Below are 21769 nucleotides of genomic sequence, written 5' to 3'. Positions count from 1 at the left end.
TCTCTGCATCAGAACATCGTAGAGACATGGGGATTGGTTCGTTTCACTCATAACTTAGAGTATCATCAAATGGCAGATGCTAAGCCACGCCCATAGCAACCAAATAGGTTAGCCTAGCAACCGTTTTGCAATACCTATATCTCTGCATCAGAACATCTTAGAGAAATGGGGTTTGGTTCGTTTCACTTATGGCTTGGAGTATTATCAATTACCAGCTACCAGACCACGCCCATAGCAACCAAACACATGACCTTACCAACCGTTTAGCAGGACCAATATCTCTGCTTTAGAACATTGTAGAGATATGGGGGTTGGCTCGCTTCACTTGTGGCTCAAAGTATTATCAGTTGCCAGCTGGCAAAGCCACGCCCATAGCAACCAAACCCATGACCTTAGCAACCGTTTAGCCAGACCTACAGTATATCTCTGCATCAGAACAATGAGAACAAAGTTTTACGATAAGTTTAATCGATAAAACCTTTCAAACTATTTCAAACTCTTCAGGACAGGCTTTGTCAAGCCAACATAAAGTTTGTACTCGAACTTTACTTTCTAGTTGAAAAATTGTTGCTTTAATAACCTTGAACAAAACTAAAAACCATCAACAAGACCTTTATCTCAAAATATATTGAGTAATTTTAGCGATTCTCGTGAACTGCATGCTTAGACCTACAACATTTTGAAAAACATCAAATATTAGATCAAATTAGCACCAAATCAATTTTATGCTGTTTCCATGATCGTGTCAAAGATCAGCTGAATATCCACATGCAGAGGGAAAAGTGCATGTTTTAGAAAATGCTACAACATTTTTTTGTGCCATGTAGTGTTAACAGGAAAATAAAATCAAAGGAGCCTTTTACCCCATGGAGCCTTTAGCCCCATTGTACCTATGGATTTAAGTAAAATAAAGTTATTTAGTATACATAACTAAGCTTATATATCATTAATAACAATTATATACAAATACCAAAATATATTTTTTTACCATCACATTTTTTAAATGTTAAGGATAAGACTAATAAGCTCATTTATTAGTGAATTAACGAATTACTGATTAAAGTTGTAATATAGACACATTTTTTAAATCTAAATGATGTAAATGATGAAAATATCATGTATAACAATGACTTATAGTCTTAATATAATTTTGTTGCATTATCATTACAGTCACAATTTATAGAGTGCGTGTTCTTTTAACGTGCTAGCTAGACACATAACAATGCTTAGTTACATTTTAGATTATACTTAAGGGGGAAAACAAGTAATATATTCTACACCATCAAAAGAGCACAAAGCTGCCCTACACTAACAAAACCAGCAATGACCAGAAGCTTAGCACACGCACACATACACACGCACACACACGCACACACACACACACACACACACACACACACACACACACACACACACACACACACACACACACACACACACACACACACACACCAACAATGACCGAAAATTGACTTTTGTTGTTTTTGTCTATGATTCCCAGCTGAAGTGTCAAATGAAACATTCAGCTTGGAGGAAAAACAGGGATATCCTTACAAAACAGAGGCGATATCTCGGAATTTCAATAAAAAATCCTTTCAGATAATATGCTGTAGATTACTGCGGCTGAAACCTGCTGCTGATATAGAGAACAATTCAAGTAATGATTGTTGCAATAGTATTGGATTCTGTTGGCTACATTAGGAGGTTTAATTCTGTCCTGTCATTCACTGTGAATATCGCAGACAGTTAACTTGTGTTAAACTTCCACAGAGAAGAGAAGATGGAGATTTTGTTTTTTCTGTTATAATTTTCAGTTTGCTTGAGAACTGCAGGTAGAGAGGAAATCACAGTTTCTTGTTCTGCTTCTTAGAGGATGTATGCCATAAAACTTTTTCTGGAGCTGAGCTTTGGCCAGGTCACCAGAGAGCGCGTCAGCCATCCTGTCTGTTGTCTGCTTCATTAGAAAAGCCGCCTGCAAGGCCTTGTCCAAAGTCTTATGGATTGATTCCTCCTAATGAGAATAAATAAACAGTAAACTGAGTTATAAAAACAACATGACATATCAAACATGTCTCTAAATGACATGAATCAAGATGCTGTCATCCTATTGGGCATCATTTGTGAAACATTTTTATGTCAATTGTGCTTTTGACCTCAATCTGAAAGAAGGTTTTATGTACGGTGCATACAGAAATACATTGTGATCGTGTTGTATGAATGCAGCTCATGGTGTGGACGTTAACCCTATGACAAACTCACCCTGGTGTAATGTCTCCTTCCAGGGGTTCGCGACGTTCGCTGAAAAAAGACATTACTGGGCAGCAGTGCTGAGTCAGATTGAGCAGAGCGCCTCCTGCTGGACACCGGCGGTTCTGACTCCTGATCCCGAACTTTAAACCTGAGAAATCAGCAAGCACGGGGAAAGATATCACTGTGATTTATTTCAAAACAATCTGTATATATAATAAAGATATATAATCATCTAACATTGACAGATCAAAGGTGTGTTAAAGGCACAATTCACCTAAAAATAAAACCCCTCACTTCCACTCACCCTCTTGTCACTTCCAACCTGTATGACTTTCTTCTGCAGAACACAAAAGATATTTTGAAGAATGTTGGTAAGCAAACAACTCTTCTTTTGTGTTCTGCAGGTGCAAATGACATGAGGGTGAGTAAATGTTGACAGAATTGTCATTTTTGGGTGAACTATCCATTTACAGGAAAAATATGGCGACATGTGGAATTTCAAATCTATTGAGGAAATATTGTAACAACTTGTCACAAGGCTCAGGTGTGTTTTAGTTTCAATTTTTCTTAAAGGGATCTTTACCCAAAAAGGAAAATTCTGTCATCATTTACTCACCTTCGAGTTGTTCCAAATCTGTATAAATGTATTTGTTCTGATCAACACACAGAAAGATATTTGGAAGAATGCTTATACAGATTTTGCCCCCCACTGACTCCCATAGTAGGACAAATTCCTTTATCTTTTTTTGTTCTGTTGAACACAAAAGAAGACATTTTGAAGAATGTAGGACAGCAAACAGTTCTGGAGCACTTTTGACTACCGTTGTTTTTTTCCTACTATGGTAGTCAATGTGGGGCAAAATCTGTCCGGTTCCATGCATTCTTCCAAATATCTTTCTCTGTGATCATCAGAACAAAGAAATTTATACAGATTTGGAACAACTCGAAGGTGAGTAAATGATGACAGAATTTTTGGGTGAACCTTCCCTTTGGATATACGATTAATAGTATTTTAGTCATTTAATGGGATTTATTGCTTACCCAGCAGGTAGACTGCAGGAGGATCCATAGTTTACCTGCAGCAGAGGCTTATGGGAAGTATGAGCAGTAAAACATGAGGCAGATTTTTTGCTGTTTATAAAGATATTCCCCAGGTTTCCCACTGAAACAACAAAAGGCACAGTTTGTCTATTGGGCTTTGTCACCCTATGCATACATTTTGTAAGCATGCAACACAACACTCATTAAACAAATACAAACAATTTCTGGATATGAATGTAATTCCTCACTTGCTTGTCTATGGGTGACACTTTTGTAGGTTGACCTTGTTTCTGCACTTTTGTTGTGGATGGACAGCCCAGTGCTCTCCCTCTGATGACTTCTGGACGGGTCGAACTGAGATGTGCTTTGTACTGAGGCTGAGATAACAAAGGTTAGAAGTTTATCTTACATGATGAATCACGGTAGAAATATTTATCTTATCAAGTGTATTCATCCTACCCTTGGATGGGGATCTGGTGTCACATGATCTTCTGTCAGAGAGAGAGCTGAGACGGCCGTGTGTTTGTTCATGAGATGGACTGAAGGCTCTCTGGAAACTCAATGTATGGTCTGAATCGTCACCTTCTGTGACTTAAAGTGCACAAATACACTTTAATTCCTTTTTATTCAAATTACTTTCATTCCTGCCACTATAATTCTATATTACCAAACACTAATGTTCATATTAAAGTGTGAACCTGTGGTGCATGAAGACAAAAAGTGCATGTTCGCATGACATAATATTTACATCAAGTTTCACCTTTATAAAACCAGATTTTATAAATAGGTCTAGTTGTCGTATAGTTGTCAACCTTTACTGATACTGGGCTCCATATCAGAAGAGATCCAGTCCTCAGTCCTCTGAAGGCTTGTGTCTGTCTTCACAAGTCTGCTGGTAGAATAGACGTATATTGTTTTTTCAAGTTTCTAAAAATCAGAAGCTTCAGACAGCAAGCAAACATATGATGGGCCAGTTCTTCAAACCCTGTGGACCCTAGAGTACCTGTTGGAGCCACGGGTTTGTGCTCTGTGCCTTCTCTCTGAATGAGACCTGCCGGTCACGTAATCGGCCCGCCTGCTCATATGAGGTAGGTGACTAAGACTCTCCTCTAGCGCCCTCTTGAGGTGGGACACCTCGTACTGCAGTGCAAGGATAACCTCACTACTGGAAATAGTATTACAAAAAATTAGGTCCACATAAACAGTTTACGTGATGACACTCAGCATCGTATCGTGACTTATTGTCATCATACTGTAACAAAATAAACACAATTTATCGATCCAGCATCACTGTAAATCACTTCCGGATGGTTTTAATAGGAATTCTTGTTATTAAATTGACTGTTTTGCAATATTTTTAATAGAGTTGCTTTTTTCTTATTTAAGTACAACAAATGCTACTATATAAAATGTGTTGATTAAACCATACTATGCATTTTTGCACATAAAGTAACGAGAATGAAAGTGTAATGCAAACGATCCATTAGCAACAGTTCACAATTTTCAGGTAACATTTCATAAGTTCAGTAGCACTCACTTGTGACATGAACAGTGTGATGATGAATGTCTGTCTCTGTTTGGTGTCTCATATGCAGCATTGTTCTTTCCCAGGTGAACGGGTCCTCCTCCCTCAATCATGTTCTCATGAATGGACACGGCACCACCTATTGATGCTTTTTCCACTTTATTAACTTTTAATGGTGCATTCTGGGCCAACTCGGTTGTGTCCAACTCTTCATAATCCATGTTGTTCACTGTAGGCTGTACAGGCCGTGTTGCTATAGATATAGTTGTTCGTTCATTGGAATATGAGGCATCGCTGTCAGAACCACTTATACTCGCCACGCTGATGACATCATCAGATAATGCAGAAGAACTAAAAAGGACGCAAGTTAAATGTTTTTGAAAGATTTCTTTTATTAATAAGATTAAATGTCTAAACAGTTATGAGTTGGAGGTTTAGTGTTTAATTTCTGCATTATGAGTAAGTACGAATATAAAACTGTGTGTACTTTCTCTGTGTTAAAGGACTTTGTACGTTTGTATATGTGGGAAGCACTCGTAAAACTCATTAAAAGATGTACTTCTTATATATTGCATGCATTATATGCTTTATATACCTACTGTTCTTGATGCACTGAAGAAAAATGTTCAATATTACACATCAATATTTGTGATTTGCAGATGTTAACTGACAAGCATTAGCCTCCACTAGTCTGTATGAATGTACCTTAAAGCATTAGGGGATGTGTGGGAGAGTCCTGTGGTTGGCCGGCTTATATCAGAACTGCCAAAGCCACTGTCAATTTCTGGTCTCACAAATCTCTAAAAGACAGAAAACATCCTCCCTTCAAGAAACAGCTCATACCTGCTGACGCACTGTGGCAGTAAATACTAAACAATAACCACTCTAACACAAAATCCCATGGAATCTTCACTGTAAAAATAATTTGACTTTCATTAAAAATCCTCCATGCACTTTATCTCCCAAAACCGACTAGGGTGAGAATCAGGAGGGACATAGAATGTTATATAAATGACTACTATTGCATTGTGATTTATGTGTACTGTATATAAAGGTGTTATCTTTTAATTGCTTGTAAAATATGTGCATTAGGGAAATTTTTATTACTGATTTAATTACATTTTTATTAAAGTACACATCATATTGGATTGGTTAAAATTGAAATAATAGAATATGGCATAATCCTCCTAGCTCAATTCTAAAAAAACGGTTTGGGAAAATGTACCTAAACTTTTTTATTATTGCTGTGAGATTTTAAGCAGTTTTTCTTCACCTCCACTGTCTATATGTATGTGTTTGTTACCTGTGTTTTGTCTCTGGTTGGTTCAGGAGAGTTCTCAGCAGAGGGTCCTGTATAATGAATTCCTACACTTGAGAGGGAGCCTTCACCTGGTCTAGTCTTCTCCTCACATCTACAAAAAAATTCGACCCCCATGGTACATTGTATATGAGTATAGCCATCAATCAGTACTAAGTACAGTATGGTATATGGTATATGGTACACAAAGTATACTATTGTGTTGGAACCATAGACTGTATAAAATGGTTGGAACATGTCGAAGAAAACACGGCACTACCATGATTTTTATACCCAAATATAAACGCGATTAATCATTTGCATTTAGTCATTGAGCAGACGCTTTTATCCAAAGCGACTTACAAATGAGGTAAACAATATACTGTATATGTATATGTATGTATATGTATGTTATTGTGTTTATAAACACAAAACTAATATGCACAGTACAAAGACAACACAAACTTTTATTCTGGATGCGATTAATCACGATTAATCTTTTGACAGCCCTACCAAATACTTTTTAGTATGTGACAAACAAAACAAAATCATGCAACAGAAATCACTTAATGTACATAATCTTTTGAGCACACACCATAAATTAACTTTTCTTGTTGATACATCATTTTGCAAAACATGGCATTTTACATTAAAATAGTGTAATCCACTTTTAAATACTGACCTGTCATATGTCAGCTTTTGCTTTAAAGCAGCTGGAGTGGACCCTTGTGTCAGAACGTCCTCATAGAAGTCTTCTTCTCCTGTTGCCGTCAGGTTGTCTTCTTCATTGGCAGTTCCAGGTGTTGGAGTGGTGAAGGTGGAACACCTCAGAGAGCAGAGGAACATACACAAGAACTAACAGGAGGTACTTAGTGTTTCCGTAATGAAACTGATATTCTGTAACCTGACCAGCCTCTAGTGAGCAGAACTGACTATCATGATATAGTCTCATCTTACAACCCATTTCAGTCATCTAAAGAACAGCTAAACAAAGTCAATTAAAAAAGTATTTAAAGTTACTGTTGACCATTATAATCTCTAGAAATAATAGAAGCCTAGTTTTAAATAATCGTTTTTTTGAGTCTACATAGAGTGATGGGTTTGTAAAAAAACCAGAAGAATAAAATGTGGCTGTACTGTAAAATGAAGCTGCTTTCGGCTCGGATATCTTCGTCACCCACTTCAAAATCCTCCTCTTCTTCATTCTCCATGTTTTCTCTCATGGTGGAGATGCAGAAGAGTGATTCCTGCAATATGACACGTGCCGTTCATTCAACGCCAGCATCCACAAAACCGTCACGCTCCGTTCGGCCAAGTCATTCAGAGATTGTGTTACAGAGCAAGAGAAGGCATGCAAATGGATATGAGGTAAACAACAATATCAGCTTCACTGTGTGTGTGACCACGTGGTGTATTAAACATGAATAATTTCAAACTCTGAAAGTCTGGAAGGTGAACAAATGACAAAGGAGGAGTTAAACGACGAAAGAACGTGAGAGGTGGATTACATTTTGGTGCGTTAGGAAGTGACAAAAGAAAAGGAGTGATGAGTCAAATTTTTCATAAATATCATTTTGTATTTTGCATTAACGTCAGTGAATGTTGGCTTGTTTAGTCTACTGGCACGAGTATTAGATGAAATTTATAGTGCTGTGTTAAACATTAATAGTGCGATTTCATGCAAGTTGTTTTCTTTCAAAAGCAGTGCTGGTTAAATGTTTTGTGATATCATATATGAGAGAATAGTATTTTAGTTTGTAGATTAGTGTAATTATTGATGCACACATGCCATGTATGTTACCTCATGCAGTGATGAATGGGGTGATGCGAGAGAGGTATCTTTACAAGGTGGAGGAGAGGGAGTGGGTGATGATGGAGGAGGATTGAAAAGATGGCAGACATTTCTGTCGATCTGTTCTTTTATGTCCTCCAGGTGCATACCTATCCTGAAAATCTGCCCCTCCACCTCCCTAAACACAAATATGAATATATGTTTGTCCCAGCCTGGCACATCCTGAAAGATTGAACCTGACCTCTCTGGAATCTGTTTTGGTTGCATACTTTGGCAAATTGAGCATAGTTTGTGACATTGCTGAGATTGACATTCATGACATTAATATGATCTGGTTCTCAAAAGAAAAGTATGAGGTAGATTTCTTGTTATGCTGTCCATTTCTTCTGGCCCAGCCCAGTGTGATGTTTACCTGTCAGGATCAAACTCTCCTGTGTTTCTGGCCAGTCCCATGTAGTTTTGCATTTCAAGAGCACGATGCTCCTCCCTTTTTGTGAGGTAATTCCTCTCCAACTGGTCCTGGGCCTCCATCATGCTTTTCAGCATCTGCAAAGAGATCCAAAATTAAAAGGTAAAAACTAGTTATGCCATTAAACCATTGTAAAATGTTTGAACATTATTGAATTGTAAGACATTGTTTTTGGCTAGTCCTTTATCAAATTATTCCTTGGAATAAAAATAGTTTGTTTATGGCAAATAATGTGTCTACCATCTGTTGCTCTTGCACATTCATTGACATGGTGTTGACACATGTTTTGAATTCATCCACCTGCAAAACAAAGGGAAAAACAAGATCATGTGTCGTGCTTCTGCAAAAACTGCTAAACTGATGTCACAGAACTAAATAATCAAAGAAACACGAAAAACAGACGTAAACAATCTTCAGCTTGCAATGTTTGGCTATACCTTCTGCACAAATGAGCTGATGATTTCTCTGAGGTCAGAGGTCAGTCTTTCCCCGTCTGTCAGTGTCTGTGGTTCTGTCTGTACAGGTAGAGAGTTCTGCACCAGACAGCACTGCTCCTCACCTGAACCTGCCGAACACACGCCCCAGACATGAAGACACCGTGCCATTATCTACAATTTATGCACATTTGCTTTCCTTTGGGTGGTCTTTGTTTTTTAACGTTTGTGACTTTAATGTTTTGTGTATGTAACCAGCTATCTAATTTCAAATTCTTATTATGCAATACAATAACACGTAAATATTTCAGAAAAAGATGTAATAAGATCCATGCGAAACAATGTCTGTCAATCAGAGTTAAAATGTGGCTTAAAGAAAGATGACAAAATTGCACCCTCTTTTCTAGAATTTTGACTGAAAGGGATAGTTTACCCCCCCCCCCAAAGAAAACATAAAAATGTTGGTTCCCATTGACTTTTCATTGCATCTATAAAATAGAAGTTAATGGGTACCAACAGTTTTCGGTTACCAACATTCTTCAGAATATCTTCTTTTGTGTTCTGCAGAAGGTAGAAAGCCATACAGGTTTATAATGACAAGAGAGTGAATAAATGATGACAGAATATTAATTTTGGGTTGAACTGTCTGAAAAAAAAATTCAGTATTTATTATAAGTGATATTTCTGTGTATGCCATTACTTTTTAAGCCATGCGGCCTCATAATCTTTTGACTTTTTATCTTATAAATCAATTCCAGAGGGGCGGAATTGAAATTCTCTCATTCCAAAAGCTGATTTACTCTGATAACTTACAACAAGCAACCTTATGTCTAGTGTTTATTGAATTTTGTTGTCAATATTGTGTACCCACTGTAAAAACGAAACTGCCTAACCTGTGTCATGAACTTTCATAAAATGTATTATTTATGTGTCAAACTAATATGACATTGAACCCTGTTTTGTCACCCTGCTGTCAGGGTTACACTGTGATATGAGACAGGAAACAAAATGGCTTCTTGCCTGCAGTTGGTGCTTGTGGGGTCTTTGCTGTCAGTTTGGTGATGTTGTCATTGTTTGTAGTTGTCTCACTCCAGCTAATAGACACAGAAGGCTCACTGGAAGCATGAATCTGCTGTTTGAGAAAATTAAAAACAACACACACATTAACTTCTAAAAGAAATGCTAGGAACTTATAAAATATGACAACATGGATGACAGGAACCCACTTGATTCCTGGTTAGTCTTACCTGACCAATAAGATTTTCTGTGTCTGTGTATTTAGCGAGTAACCTGTCATACTCAGCCTGTAAACAAACCGAGAGTCACACATTAGATAAGTCAAACTTAATGCGTTCGTTCTAATAAAGTCAGTGCTACCCTTCAATAAAACACCTGTAACAAATATAAATTCACCTGTAATTGATGTGCTAGTCCAGATTGTTCTTCCTTATCCGAGAACACAACGTGGGAGTCCTCTAAAACCCTGCTGATGACATCAGCTGTGGCTGAGGAGGTGTTTTTACCCAGAATTACCGGGGAGGACTGGACTCGTGCTAAAGCTGGTGACTGACTGTGACTGATGGGTTTAACGGTTCCGTTACCTTTAGGTATTTTGACTTTAGGTGCCACTTTAGAGAAGTCAGGTAAGGGGTAATGCACCTGTCCCTGTCCATATTTCATCTCACTGAAGGACCGGGTCCTGCTGAAGGAGACTTTGGGTACGTCTGCTTTAGACAGATCTAGAGAGCTGGCACTGAAGCTCTGCTTCGGAGAAACATCGTCACCAGCGGACACCACATCACTGCCTCGACTGGAAGCCGTATCCTCAATAAACATATTTTCGGGCTTATTAGATGAGTTAGACACATTTGAAACGTTTGTATCGCTGCAGTTGTTTGCTGCTTCTTCCATATCTTCTTCTGAAACAGTAACATCAAGCAATCCATCACTTTTAGCTGTTGTGGAATTAGGTTCCTGTATTTTGTTCTGAATCGTTTCCCTCTCTTCTGAGTTGATCCGTGGAGCACGAGAAACTACTCGACTCAACACTGTTTCATCCGCGCTGTCCATCAGAGAGATTTCTGGTAGGGTCTCTGCTTCAATCATCCTGCTTGAGTTAAGAAGCTCCTCCTGGGTGAAGTGTCTGAGCAGGACGTCAGAGATGTGGCTCACGGCTACGGGAGGAGCCGCAGGTTTTGTTGCTTTGTGATTGGATGTTTCTTTAACAGACATTACAGCAAATATTTCAGAGCCATTTGAATAGGTTGCATGGACGTCGTGGCCTGTTTTGTCACTGGTGTGTGCACCGTCGTACGGGAGCTCCTCGTGTTCTTCATCGCTGGTGTTGATTGCATCATCCTCGTGTCTTTCAACAACTGCCTTTACTGCAGATCTGTGCATTGGGGTCTTTCTGGACTTGTTAATATGCTCTACACACTCACTGCTGATCGATTCTGTACTCTCTGTGGAGCCCTTTTCAGTCTCACAGGACACATCTATACACAGACACACACATTTTAATTTAAGACACAAATTATTAGATTAAATGATCTCTAAAGTCTTGGCAAAGTTGCACTATATTTTATAAAATGTCTTTATGTACACCGAATAAATAAGGTTTCTGCAACCTTTAATATAAATCAATGAGGGGTTTTAATCTTTAGGAACACATTTTTATTCAATAAAGCAGCCTACGGTTGAAGCTGGAGCTGATATATTTCAAGAAAGTGTTAGAATAAGACCATGATGGCATTGCCATGTATAAGTCCAAAAAAAAATACTTGAAATCAATTACATATATTGTGCACTTTAAGTATTTCTTACCTGTAAATTGTGGGCTTCCGGGTGCACCTGATCCCTGCGAGAGATGAACAGTAAAGGCGTCTTGCAAATCACTGAAATGCAGGCTGTCATCATCACTAATATCCACAAATATACTCTGCTCGATGCGTTTCTCCCACAGCACAGATGAAGGTCTGCTGCGAGCGTCATCCTCACCGTCCGCGTCTCCAGTAGGCGTCCCATCAAACCCGCTCCGTGAGCTCGTGCGCGTCTGGCTTGCGTCTCTACTCATTTCTTAGCAACAAGAAGACACATCACATTAGTAAACTTTAAAAAATGTTACTAATGCATGTGCATTTGTATACTGTCCTGAAGGAAGTTAAGTATGTGTAAAACTAACTAACTAAATAAATCAATACATACATTTAAAATAGAAAGTACGCTTAAACGCTACGTTTAAGCTTATATTCTACGTAATACGACATTGCACTTACTTGTTGATGCCTGCTTTATATTTGCCCTGTGATTCTAGGGATCAGACAGGAGTTTTACGCACGCCGTTTTGATGAATGACATAACATCCTATTACCAAGGTCCAAAGTTTCTTGCATCTCAAGTCCGTGGCACAGGATCATCTTCTTGAGCGTTTTAAATAATAAATGCCGTTGTTGATGCTGATCTTCTGGGCAGGTGGTGCACGCGCGTGGGGGTGGGGTGAAACAGGTGATTGCTATGGGAACGTGAAGCTTTAAGATCATCTGTCAGTCAGCCATGCTCCAAAACATTCATTTGAAGCGTTACAGTAGCCTGAGAGAGATTGCGTATTGGGTTTAGTTTCAGTTTTTCAACAAGAATACAGGAGACAATAACGTGTTACAGCACTCAACAAAAAAAGTAATCGTTTTGCTGCAAAGTAGACCGATAAACATTCAAATTTAATTGGTCATTCCTACGAGGCGTGGTATCTTTGAATTCTCTACTCTGATTGGCCGGTCGAGTCTCGGCCGCGCCCCAGTACTCTTCTCTCCGGGTAAAGTTTACTCAACACATCGCCTCGAGGAATCCAAATTATTGTTTTAACGTTTTCATCTCATCGGTCGTTTTTAATGCTTGGTTTTATGCGGTATTATTTATCAGTTGGTTCCGAAAGAAGAAACCGGGGGAGGATCTGTGAGGAAACGGCAGAGTTTGAGTAAGTATGAGTAAAGCTTGTCCGTAACGGCCGTTAGGAGACGGAGAACCGCACGCGCTAACTTGCTAACGCAGCAAAACAACAATAAACACTTTTGACTAGCAGAAAACGTCTAAAAGTATGATTTTATAATTATACAAAAGCCTTCATGTGTTTGTCTTATCGTGACGAGTCATTAAGGCTTTGTACATGTGAACTTTTCTGTATTTTTGTAGCCTATAATGGATTGTTTTATCAAGTATTATGAATTGTAATGGTCATGTTTTCCTCTGTGTACTTGTGTAGGCTGCCCCTAGAAGTCAGACACATATTTCAGGTTGGAGTATATGACATGTTTGTGTTTTGTGAATATGTCAGCTTGCTTAAACCCAGGCTGTATTTGACTGTTTGCTTTGGGAGTGTTGGGTCCTGTTTGCTCTCGTAATGCTTTGTGTATGAGGACTGACATTGGCTAGAGTTTTTACTGTTATCTGCATCCCTTGCGTTGCCTTACAATAGTTTGTTTTTTCTTCTTCTGTCTGTCTTTATATATACTCATATATTCATCTTCAGCATTGTTCCTTTATTTGGAAAACACCTTGATTCAAAGTGTTTTATGACCAACGTATCCATCCCACCCTGTACTGAATCCGGCAGATGTTTTAGTTATTTCCTTTTCTGTCACTTTCTGCTTGGTTTGTATTTTCTTCATAAGGGGTCTCAATGTCTTGTTTTGTAATGACTGAAGTCATCACATACTGTGAGCCATGGGGGTTATGTCTGCCTTCTTGCTTACCTCTGTTCATGTCTCATCTTGTCAAGCTAACCTGCCTCTGAAAACCACACAGCTGTTTATCTGTTAGCATGATGACACACAAACCAGTTTTGTAACTTTTGAGTTCTTTTTGTTCTTTGGAATTGAGAAAGAGAGTACAATAGATTTTGAAGGTCTTTAGCACAAATGTTGGGACGTGTTTGTTTTAGCATGCAGTTTGTATGATAGTGCTTATAGTTGAGTGCATTTGTCTTTCCTTTGAAGAAAATTTTGACACGTGTTGTTCTTTTAATTCTATGGACCAGTGTTCCCAACCAAATGAAACTTTCCGCACTAATATTCTCCTTTTGCATATTGCAGTTATTTGTAATTTGTAACAAAAAGTTATTTTGTATTAGTCAGATTTGTATTTCTATACTTCAGCTGAAAAACATGGCAAGTTATGCTTTTTTCCAACATACATGTCAAAATGTATGTTGGCTATCATCGCTGTCCTTCCGAAACCCTCAGATGTCCAAACTGGCTCATTTGAATGCTTTTTATTGTTTAGATATTTACAACACCTGACAAACATAAAGTGTGACTAATAATGATGATTTATGGCAATATTTAAAAATCAATAAATATGGAGATACCAGATTTCAGAAGGACAGCAGTGTTATATAATTTTCTGTTTTTTTAAATATATTTTAATATATTTTTTGGATTTTACTAACATAAGCATTATTGTGTCACATCGCATTATTTAGGAAGTTATCACGTCAAGAAGTCAGCCCTGTTACGAAAGTAAAATGGATTACGAATGGTATTTCATGACTAATGCAGATTAATACGCATAAGGAGTATTAGCGCTTACTGTGATAATTATGTTTAATGTTTGTACGTTAATGTGTTTCAAAGTAACATACAAAAAGTGCCTTAGTAGAATATGGTGTTCTCTTAATCCATATGTTTCTAAAATAAAAATGTAAATGCTTTAATGATCACAACTCTGTGGTTCCTTAAGCCGAATAACTTGTTTCTGGGTTAGATTGACAAAGCAGCTTACCAAATGTAACTGGAGTAGTTGTACTATTTTTGTAAGTTATGGCAGTCACGATTGGAGTTCTCTGTTATAAATGGTGGCGTGTTTCAGCCCATGATTGGGTAAGAAATGAAAAACCCAAACATTGGTCTAAAATAAGAAAATGTCCAGATCTTGGTTAAAACAGTTTAGCATTTTGAGTTAAACCAACCCGGCATAGTTAAACCCGTTGGTTGGGTTTGTCCATATTTTACCCAGCCATGAGTTGAACACCCCATCATTTTTAGACTGTTGTTATGGGACACTGTTGAACATTTTTGTAGCAGTCTGGTCATGCAGGAGGAAATAAGGTAGTTAAGATCAGACCTGAATAATGTTTCTTTCTGTGGCTGCCTTTGGTTCTTGCTTGCATGCATTGAAGATGATCATTAATGGGCCGATCACTTGCAGGGCCCCTGATTCAAATACACAAAGCTCACACACACACACGCTCTTAATATCTGCCCTCCTTGCATGTATCTGCGACTTAGTGGGTGTTGCCATGGCATTGCGCTCAGAATGAGGCTTCACATTCGGCATCTTGTGTTCTCTTCACAGAGAGCTCCGGAAGAGAGTCCCGGACACGACACGCACACAAATACACACTTCCCAAACCCACTGCTATGGAAAGGCAGTTCCCGTGACTTATAATAATGTGGATATGCCCAACTCTTGTTCCCACACTGGACTCTGGCACCACGAATTATCAATGAGACTTTAATTGGGAGTAAAGGGATTTTTAACCATTTCCTGCATGGGAATTGGGTCGTTTTTCTTTTTTGGATGGACTACTTTTTTGGATTTGGCTCGGATCAGCGCTTGATAATGTTCTTCGATGGCTGCGAGCAGTGCAGCAGTTAGCATGCCGAATGACAACCAAACCTTTCATGTCCACTACAGGTAGGCATGCGGTCATTCATTTGAGTTTTCTTTGAAAGCGTTTTACAATAAAAAAGTGTGATTTTGCTTGACTACATCAAATACTTGATAATTTACTTGATAACTAATTTAACTGTGGTCATTAATAAGAATGGATTTATGAGTCTTGAGAACTACACAACTTTCTAACTGTGATGTAGTGCATGAGGATGGATTTTAAAGATACATGTAGACTCAAGTAAAGACTGTAAGTACATGCAACTAGTTATTTGTTTATTATTAGACTGTAAGTACATGCAACTAGTTGATTTGTTTATTGCTTACAACATTGTCTTCTGTGTGTGACTGATATTGAATATCAAACTGAATCCAATCTTGCCATGGATCTGGATTTGACCTTACTTTTCCCAAGGCTTTTTATATATTAATAGACAAGTTTCCTCACGCGTGTGCGTATGTGGAAAAATGCCGGTGTGTAATAGAAAAGCAGACTGGAGTGCTTTTGTCACGGTCCTCAATATTTAATAATGCTTTGAATCATTTATGATGATTGTGAATCATTTATAATGTATGTGAACCTTTGCGCTTTGGTAAACATCTGTTGCTCGGGTAAAATATGTTTTGTATATGAATATGTCTGTTGAAGATCATGTCGGTATCTGTTTTTCCATCTGTTTAAATAGGTTGATATTACAAGTAAAACAATACAATATGGGGTCATTTATTGTTTTCAAATTTCAAATGATATATTTTTTCTTGATCAGGTTTTAGAACTACTTGTCTAATGTTGAAATAAGGCGAACACAGCGGGGTCTAATCTCTGTTGTGTCTCTCTCAGTGGTCTCTAATCACACACGACAGTGGAAAACAGAAACACAATCAGATTAGCTGCACAAGTGCTGAGCCCCACAGTTTTTCCCAAAGCCATCTTCAACCTCTGCTGTCAAAGACGTCCACTGTGACATTGAAAGATGGATAACCGCTTTGTAGAATATTCTTTAGAAATCATTTCAGTGTGTAGTGTTATTTATTGGTGACTTTATTTGATTGGAGATTGTTGCCTCTTCGGGATGTATGTGTGTTTGGGACAGTCGCTTCTGGAGATTACAGCCCCGCCGGAGGACTTTTTAAGGAGACAACGAAGCGCTTTAAATGCCTTTCAGATGTTTCGTTTGCTTTAAGTGTGTGAGAAGGAGACGCACCAGGTATGGCCTTGTGTAGCGGTTAACCCTCTGTGGAAAATAGTTGAAGATGTTTGCAAGGACTGTTTCATTTTTCATGTAGGTTTTGCTGTGCCAGATTAATTTGTGAAGCGATATTTGTGTTGGATTTTATTATTTAAAGCGGTTTCAATATTTAACTTCATCAATCCCCCAGCTTCTGCATGTATCAAAAATGACTTTGAATTATTGAGGTTTTTTTTATTAATAGATTTTGTTTTCCTTGTGTTTATGTTGTGTGATGAATTGTGTAACAACCTTGTCTTGTGCAGTACAATCAGTAGTATTACGAAGATGTTTGTGTGAAAAATTACTGGACAAACAAGGGCTAAGAAATCAGCCAATCAGGAAAAAACTAAATCGTTTATGTTGCCCCCTGCAGGATGGAGGCGTCCTGTTTGGACCTGGCTTTGGAGGGGGAACGCCTGTGTAAAATGGGGGATTACAGGGCTGGTGTTTCTTTCTTCGAGGCGGCCATGCAGGTTGGCACAGAAGACCTGCAGGTTCTGAGTGCCATCTATAGTCAACTGGGCAATGCCTACTTTCACCTGCATGACTACAGCAAAGCTCTGGAGTTCCATCACCATGATCTTACATTAACTAGGTACACACACCCCTACTTATTATAATGATATATGATTACAATTTGTTTTTGACAAGCTATAATGATGTATGATTACAAATTGTATTTGGCACACTATAAAATCTAGAGTATCAGACTTCGATAAGTATTGTTTGATATTTGTGTTGGATGTTGTTAACAGACCTAATGTTCTTTCAGGACCACTGGGGATCGGCTTGGTGAGGCTAAAGCTAGTGGTAACCTGGGGAACACATTAAAGGTTTTGGGACGCTTTGATGAAGCAGTGGTCTGCTGCCAGAGGCATTTAGATATCGCCAGAGAACTGGACGACATGGTAAGTTTAGCATTTAATGTACACAATAGAAATGCGCATAATAGTATATTGTACGTTTTTATTTCCAAAACTGGCAACAAAAATATTAAATTGTATAATTAAGGAATTAATGGTTAAATGGTTGTAAATAATAGATTTCATAGAAGATTGCAGAAAGGAGAGACAAACCTACTTGGCTGAATATTTCAATCACAAAAATATCCCTGTCCAGGTGTATTAAAGTAGTAATACAGTAATAAGTGATTTTTGTTGTTGTTGATTACAATTTTTTTTGCAGGTGGGGGAAGCTCGAGCACTTTATAATTTTGGAAATGTGTTCCATGCCAAGGGAAAGAGCATTTGCTGGAGCGGGGCAGAGCCCGGAGACTTCCCCGATGAGGTCATGATAGCACTAAAAAAAGCAGCTGAATACTACGAGTGAGTTCGCCACCAACACTCCGAATTCCAAACAAAACATAGAGATGAAAATCTCTGTGGAAAGAGCAACAACATACTAGTTAAACAGTCCTGTGTCCTAAAGACCCTCCTTTCTTTCTGGGATTTCTCAGGGCAAACCTGTGTATCGTAAAGGAGCTCAGAGACAGAGCAGCACAGGGAAGGACTTATGGGAATCTAGGAAACACATACTACCTCCTAGGAAACTTTCGGGATGCAGTGGCGTCCCATGAACAGGTGAATGAAATGTGGTAGTCCCAGATCACAGTGTCTTGATGTAACACACAGATAAACCTGGCAGAACCCCTTACACTGCCGTGTGTGTGAACAATTTGTTGTTTTAGCGTCTGCTCATCGCTAAAGAGTTTGGAGACCGCTCTGCAGAGAGGAGAGCCTATTGCAACCTTGGAAATGCCTGTATATTCCTTGGTGATTTTGAGAAGGCTGCAGAACATTACAGGTGAGTATTTTTCCTCCAGTGCACCTTTGAATACTATAAATTGTAAATTTACTCAAACGACTCTTCTTCTTATGCCCAGTATTAGTTTAGTTTTTTAGATGGTGATAAGGGGATTGTGCTTGTGTTGTGTTGTGTTGTGTAGGAAAGCTCTACAGTTAGCGCGGCAGCTGAAAGATCTGGCGGTGGAGGCTCAGGCCTGCTACAGTCTGGGTAACACGTACACGCTGCTGCAGGACTATGAGAGAGCCATCGACTACCATCTGAAACATCTCATCATCGCTCAGGACCTCAATGATAGGTAATGTGCTCACGCACAGCCAGCCAGCAAATGTGAAATTTAAGCAGTTACTTACATTGCGCAACATGTACACAAAAATAATGAGGCGTGTACTTTTTCATGAATTATTTGTTTTCTTCAGGATCGGTGAAGGCAGGGCCTGCTGGAGTTTAGGGAATGCACATACAGCACTGGGGAATCATGACCAGGCCATGCACTTTGCTGAGAAACACCTGGAAATCTCAAAAGAGGTCTGTCGTCACCAGAGCCACACATTCGTTCAACTGTTGCCTTGGAACAGTTACACATTTTTCATTAAAAGTCATTGCTAGGTTACATATAGACTATGCTCCTTTTAAAAATAAATGTATGTTTTTTTCCATTTCGACTAAGCTCACTCATAGTTCAAATGAACTAGGTGAAGGGAAAAAAACGCTCAATACAAGTTATCAATGTCAGTTTACAATACACATCAGTTTTAATTATGAATATGTGTAGATGTCAACAACTAAATACAAGCAGGCACAATGAAATCCATAACGCATTGATGTTGTTGTAAATGTCCTATCCTTTGCTATGAAACCTCTTGCATACAGACTGGAGATCGAAGCGGTGAGCTCACTGCTCGCATGAACGTCTCAGATCTTCAGATGGTGCTCGGTCTCAGTTACAGCACAAACAATTCTGTCCTTTCGGAGAGCAAAGACATCGACTACGACCTGCACGGTACAGCTCCATTAGTCTGCATGTTTGTTGTTATGCCTTTCAGCTAATTTATTGTATACTTATTAAATAAAGTTTGTTCTTGTCCAGGAGCGAGACCCAAGATGAGCAGACGGCACAGTATGGAGAACCTAGAGCTGCTGAAACTCACACCTGACAAAATCAGCGTGAGTGTGAAATGACGATTATTGCGTGTATTGATCTGGTTTCCAAGTCATATTCACAGTCATCAACAAGAAGAAATGTTCATCTTTTGTGATGCCTGTCCTGCAGGCCCAGAAGTGGACTAGTGATATTCTCTTCAAGCAGCCCAAATCCACACTGGCCAAGTCGTCATCAAGACTCTCCTTCGTCAATCGTTTCAGAGGAAAGAAACACAAACTGCAGAGCAGCTCCAGTAAAATCCTGCAGGATACCAGCAACACAAGAGAAACACCTCAGAACAAAGTGTGTGAATGCAACAACTGAACACACAATAGTTTGTCTTTGTGCATTTTGTTGATACACAAGTGCTTACGGTCAGCTTTTGTACCTGATATTTGACCTTTCAGAATGGCAGTACAGATATTTTAGGAGATGAGGGCTTCTTTGACCTGCTGAGTCGTTTTCAGAGCAACCGGATGGATGACCAGCGGTGTGTAATACAGGATGGGAGGAGCCATCTGTCGGTTCAATCTGGCTCTTCTCCACCCAACACACCACCTGGAACCATCAGGAAATGTTAGACTCTTTTCTTTTGCCACAATATTATTCAATGAGTTTGTCTTTAATCATGCTATTGAATTTCAAGTGCTGTATAGATCATAACATCATATATCGTGTTGTTTCTCCAGCCGTCTCAGAGTCTGCTGCAACTCCAGGTCAGGAGCCGTTTCTCAGGCTGTTGGCGAACGCTCAGGGCAGGAGGCTGGACGAGCAGAGGGCAGGAATAGGCAACAGTTTGCCTGGCCTGCGCACACTATCTGAGCACAACAACACTGATAGTAGACGGATGATCCTCAGTCAGGTCATGGCTAGCACGGATGCCACTGAACCCGACGATCAGTTCTTCGACATGCTTGTCAAGTGTCAGGTGAGAAATTGCAATGCTGAACATTTGTATGTGTGGAAAAGGAAATTGTTACTCTAATGCATTAAAAAAAAATCCATTATAGCAGTATTACTGTTGAAAAATTGATTCATTGAGCAGCCTTATTAGAGTAAAACAACCAGGTGTTAAATTGTCTTTTGACATTTTTTCTCAGGGGTCTCGTCTGGATGATCAGCGCTGTGCTCCTCCTCCTCCCTCTTCTGCTCGAGGACCCACCGTCCCAGATGAAGACTTCTTCAGTCTCATTATGCGCTCACAGGCCAAGAGGATGGATGAGCAGAGAGTCACATTGCCCTCCTGCCGCTGAAAACTAATTATTCTCTGCACACAAAATGTGATTCGGACCTCATGCTGTATACACACAGTGATGGAGAGGTTTTTGACCATCATTCAGAACTGTGTCTTTGATAATTATGGACAGATCTAATTCAATCTCATTTTATGTACAGCTGTAACAAACAACTGTTATGGGAAAAAAAATGTAAATAGCACATTTTATCTTTTATTTTTTCAAACGTAAGCTCTTAGTTCATACTTTAAAATGTACAATTTAATCAGCAGGTTACGATATTAGTTATAAGCCGCGTTTGTTTTTTTAAATAATTGCAATTAATGAAACAAATGTATCTTTTGATACAAGACTGCACGTTTGTATTTATTTGACATTTTTACTACCATTATTTACCCTTTAGTATGAAATTGTGTATGAGATAAATAGCACTACTTACCTATTGTAATGTCCCAGAATTCATTTACAAACTTAGACTTTTAAAAAATCAGGACAAGAATTTGAAAAATGTACAGAAAACATTTTTTCATTTAATAATCTTATCAGGCAATAAAATATTTTGTTGCAGTCTACATGTTTGGACCTCTGTATATTTGTCAAGCTCTGAGTTTTAAAATGACCACACCATGTAACATGAATGCAATTAACAATAATCAGTACAATACAATAACCTGCAATACATTAGAATAATACATTTTTGTCTAGGTCTTTTGTCTTTATTTCTTAAACCAGCCAATTTAAAAGGCAGGCACTCATGTCTTACATGTTTCTTTTCTAAAGTAATCAATTTAACAAGAATCAGAATCCAATGCTTTTAAAGAAAGGTTATAGGGCTCTTCCTGAAGAATGCATATGAATTACATTTTTAAATAAAAACCACT

The 21769-nt window shown here is 38.6% G+C and overlaps 2 protein-coding genes across 4 annotated transcripts; one reads left to right on the top strand and one right to left on the bottom strand.

The window, feature by feature from the left end:
* Positions 1 to 1080: 1080 nt before the first annotated feature.
* Positions 1081 to 12482, bottom strand: LOC130555017 (uncharacterized). Of its 2 annotated transcripts, none has more exons than XM_057335014.1 (21): positions 12084 to 12482; positions 11632 to 11883; positions 10222 to 11303; positions 10056 to 10112; positions 9829 to 9940; positions 8812 to 8939; positions 8615 to 8674; positions 8318 to 8451; positions 7915 to 8083; positions 7251 to 7360; positions 6796 to 6939; positions 6120 to 6228; positions 5522 to 5616; positions 4829 to 5167; positions 4295 to 4456; positions 4104 to 4183; positions 3751 to 3882; positions 3540 to 3668; positions 3292 to 3412; positions 2260 to 2398; positions 1081 to 2011 (listed from the first exon to the last, which is right to left on the bottom strand). In XM_057335014.1, exons 2-21 carry the CDS (start codon positions 11879 to 11881, stop codon positions 1811 to 1813), a joined length of 3753 nt encoding a protein of 1250 aa, XP_057190997.1. In that variant the 5' UTR covers positions 11882 to 11883; positions 12084 to 12482; the 3' UTR covers positions 1081 to 1810. The 2 variants fall into 2 exon arrangements, with proteins under 2 accessions (XP_057190997.1, XP_057190998.1); XM_057335015.1 differs by having other exon boundaries at positions 4104 to 4180.
* A 140-nt stretch (positions 12483 to 12622) lies between these two features.
* On the top strand, positions 12623 to 21625 carry gpsm2 (G protein signaling modulator 2). 2 transcript variants are annotated; one of them, XM_057335046.1, is made up of 16 exons: positions 12623 to 12781; positions 13067 to 13097; positions 15157 to 15498; positions 17080 to 17301; positions 17479 to 17614; positions 17892 to 18031; positions 18163 to 18286; positions 18394 to 18509; positions 18652 to 18807; positions 18929 to 19037; positions 19383 to 19512; positions 19600 to 19676; positions 19783 to 19956; positions 20061 to 20229; positions 20343 to 20581; positions 20754 to 21625. In XM_057335046.1, exons 3-16 carry the CDS (start codon positions 15434 to 15436, stop codon positions 20904 to 20906), a joined length of 2010 nt encoding a protein of 669 aa, XP_057191029.1. In that variant the 5' UTR covers positions 12623 to 12781; positions 13067 to 13097; positions 15157 to 15433; the 3' UTR covers positions 20907 to 21625. The 2 variants fall into 2 exon arrangements, with proteins under 2 accessions (XP_057191029.1, XP_057191030.1); XM_057335047.1 differs by lacking the exon at positions 13067 to 13097.
* The last annotated feature ends 144 nt before the right edge of the window (positions 21626 to 21769 follow it).

The sequence above is a fragment of the Triplophysa rosa genome, linkage group LG5, assembly GCF_024868665.1.
Source record: "Triplophysa rosa linkage group LG5, Trosa_1v2, whole genome shotgun sequence".
In the NCBI taxonomy this organism is placed as follows: domain Eukaryota; kingdom Metazoa; phylum Chordata; class Actinopteri; order Cypriniformes; family Nemacheilidae; genus Triplophysa; species Triplophysa rosa.
Note: the sequence above shows the minus strand (reverse complement) of the source record. Positions and strands in the feature narration are given on the sequence as shown.

What these genes read in the sequence shown, in the direction of transcription:
- gpsm2 (XM_057335047.1), top strand. Translation starts at nt 15,434, where the DNA reads ATGGCTGCGAGCAGTGCAGCAGTTAGCATGCCGAATGACAACCAAACC. An exon ending in CATGATCTTACATTAACTAG is followed by an intron (nt 17,302 to 17,478) that starts GTACACACACCC and finishes ATGTTCTTTCAG; the next exon opens with GACCACTGGGGATCGGCTTG. An exon ending in AAAGCAGCTGAATACTACGA is followed by an intron (nt 18,032 to 18,162) that starts GTGAGTTCGCCA and finishes GGGATTTCTCAG; the next exon opens with GGCAAACCTGTGTATCGTAA.
- LOC130555017 (XM_057335014.1), bottom strand. Translation starts at nt 11,881, where the DNA reads ATGAGTAGAGACGCAAGCCAGACGCGCACGAGCTCACGGAGCGGGTTT. An exon ending in GAAAGCAGCTTCATTTTACA is followed by an intron (nt 6,940 to 7,250) that starts GTACAGCCACAT and finishes CTGCTCTCTGAG; the next exon opens with GTGTTCCACCTTCACCACTC. An exon ending in ACATCCCCTAATGCTTTAAG is followed by an intron (nt 5,168 to 5,521) that starts GTACATTCATAC and finishes CGTCCTTTTTAG; the next exon opens with TTCTTCTGCATTATCTGATG.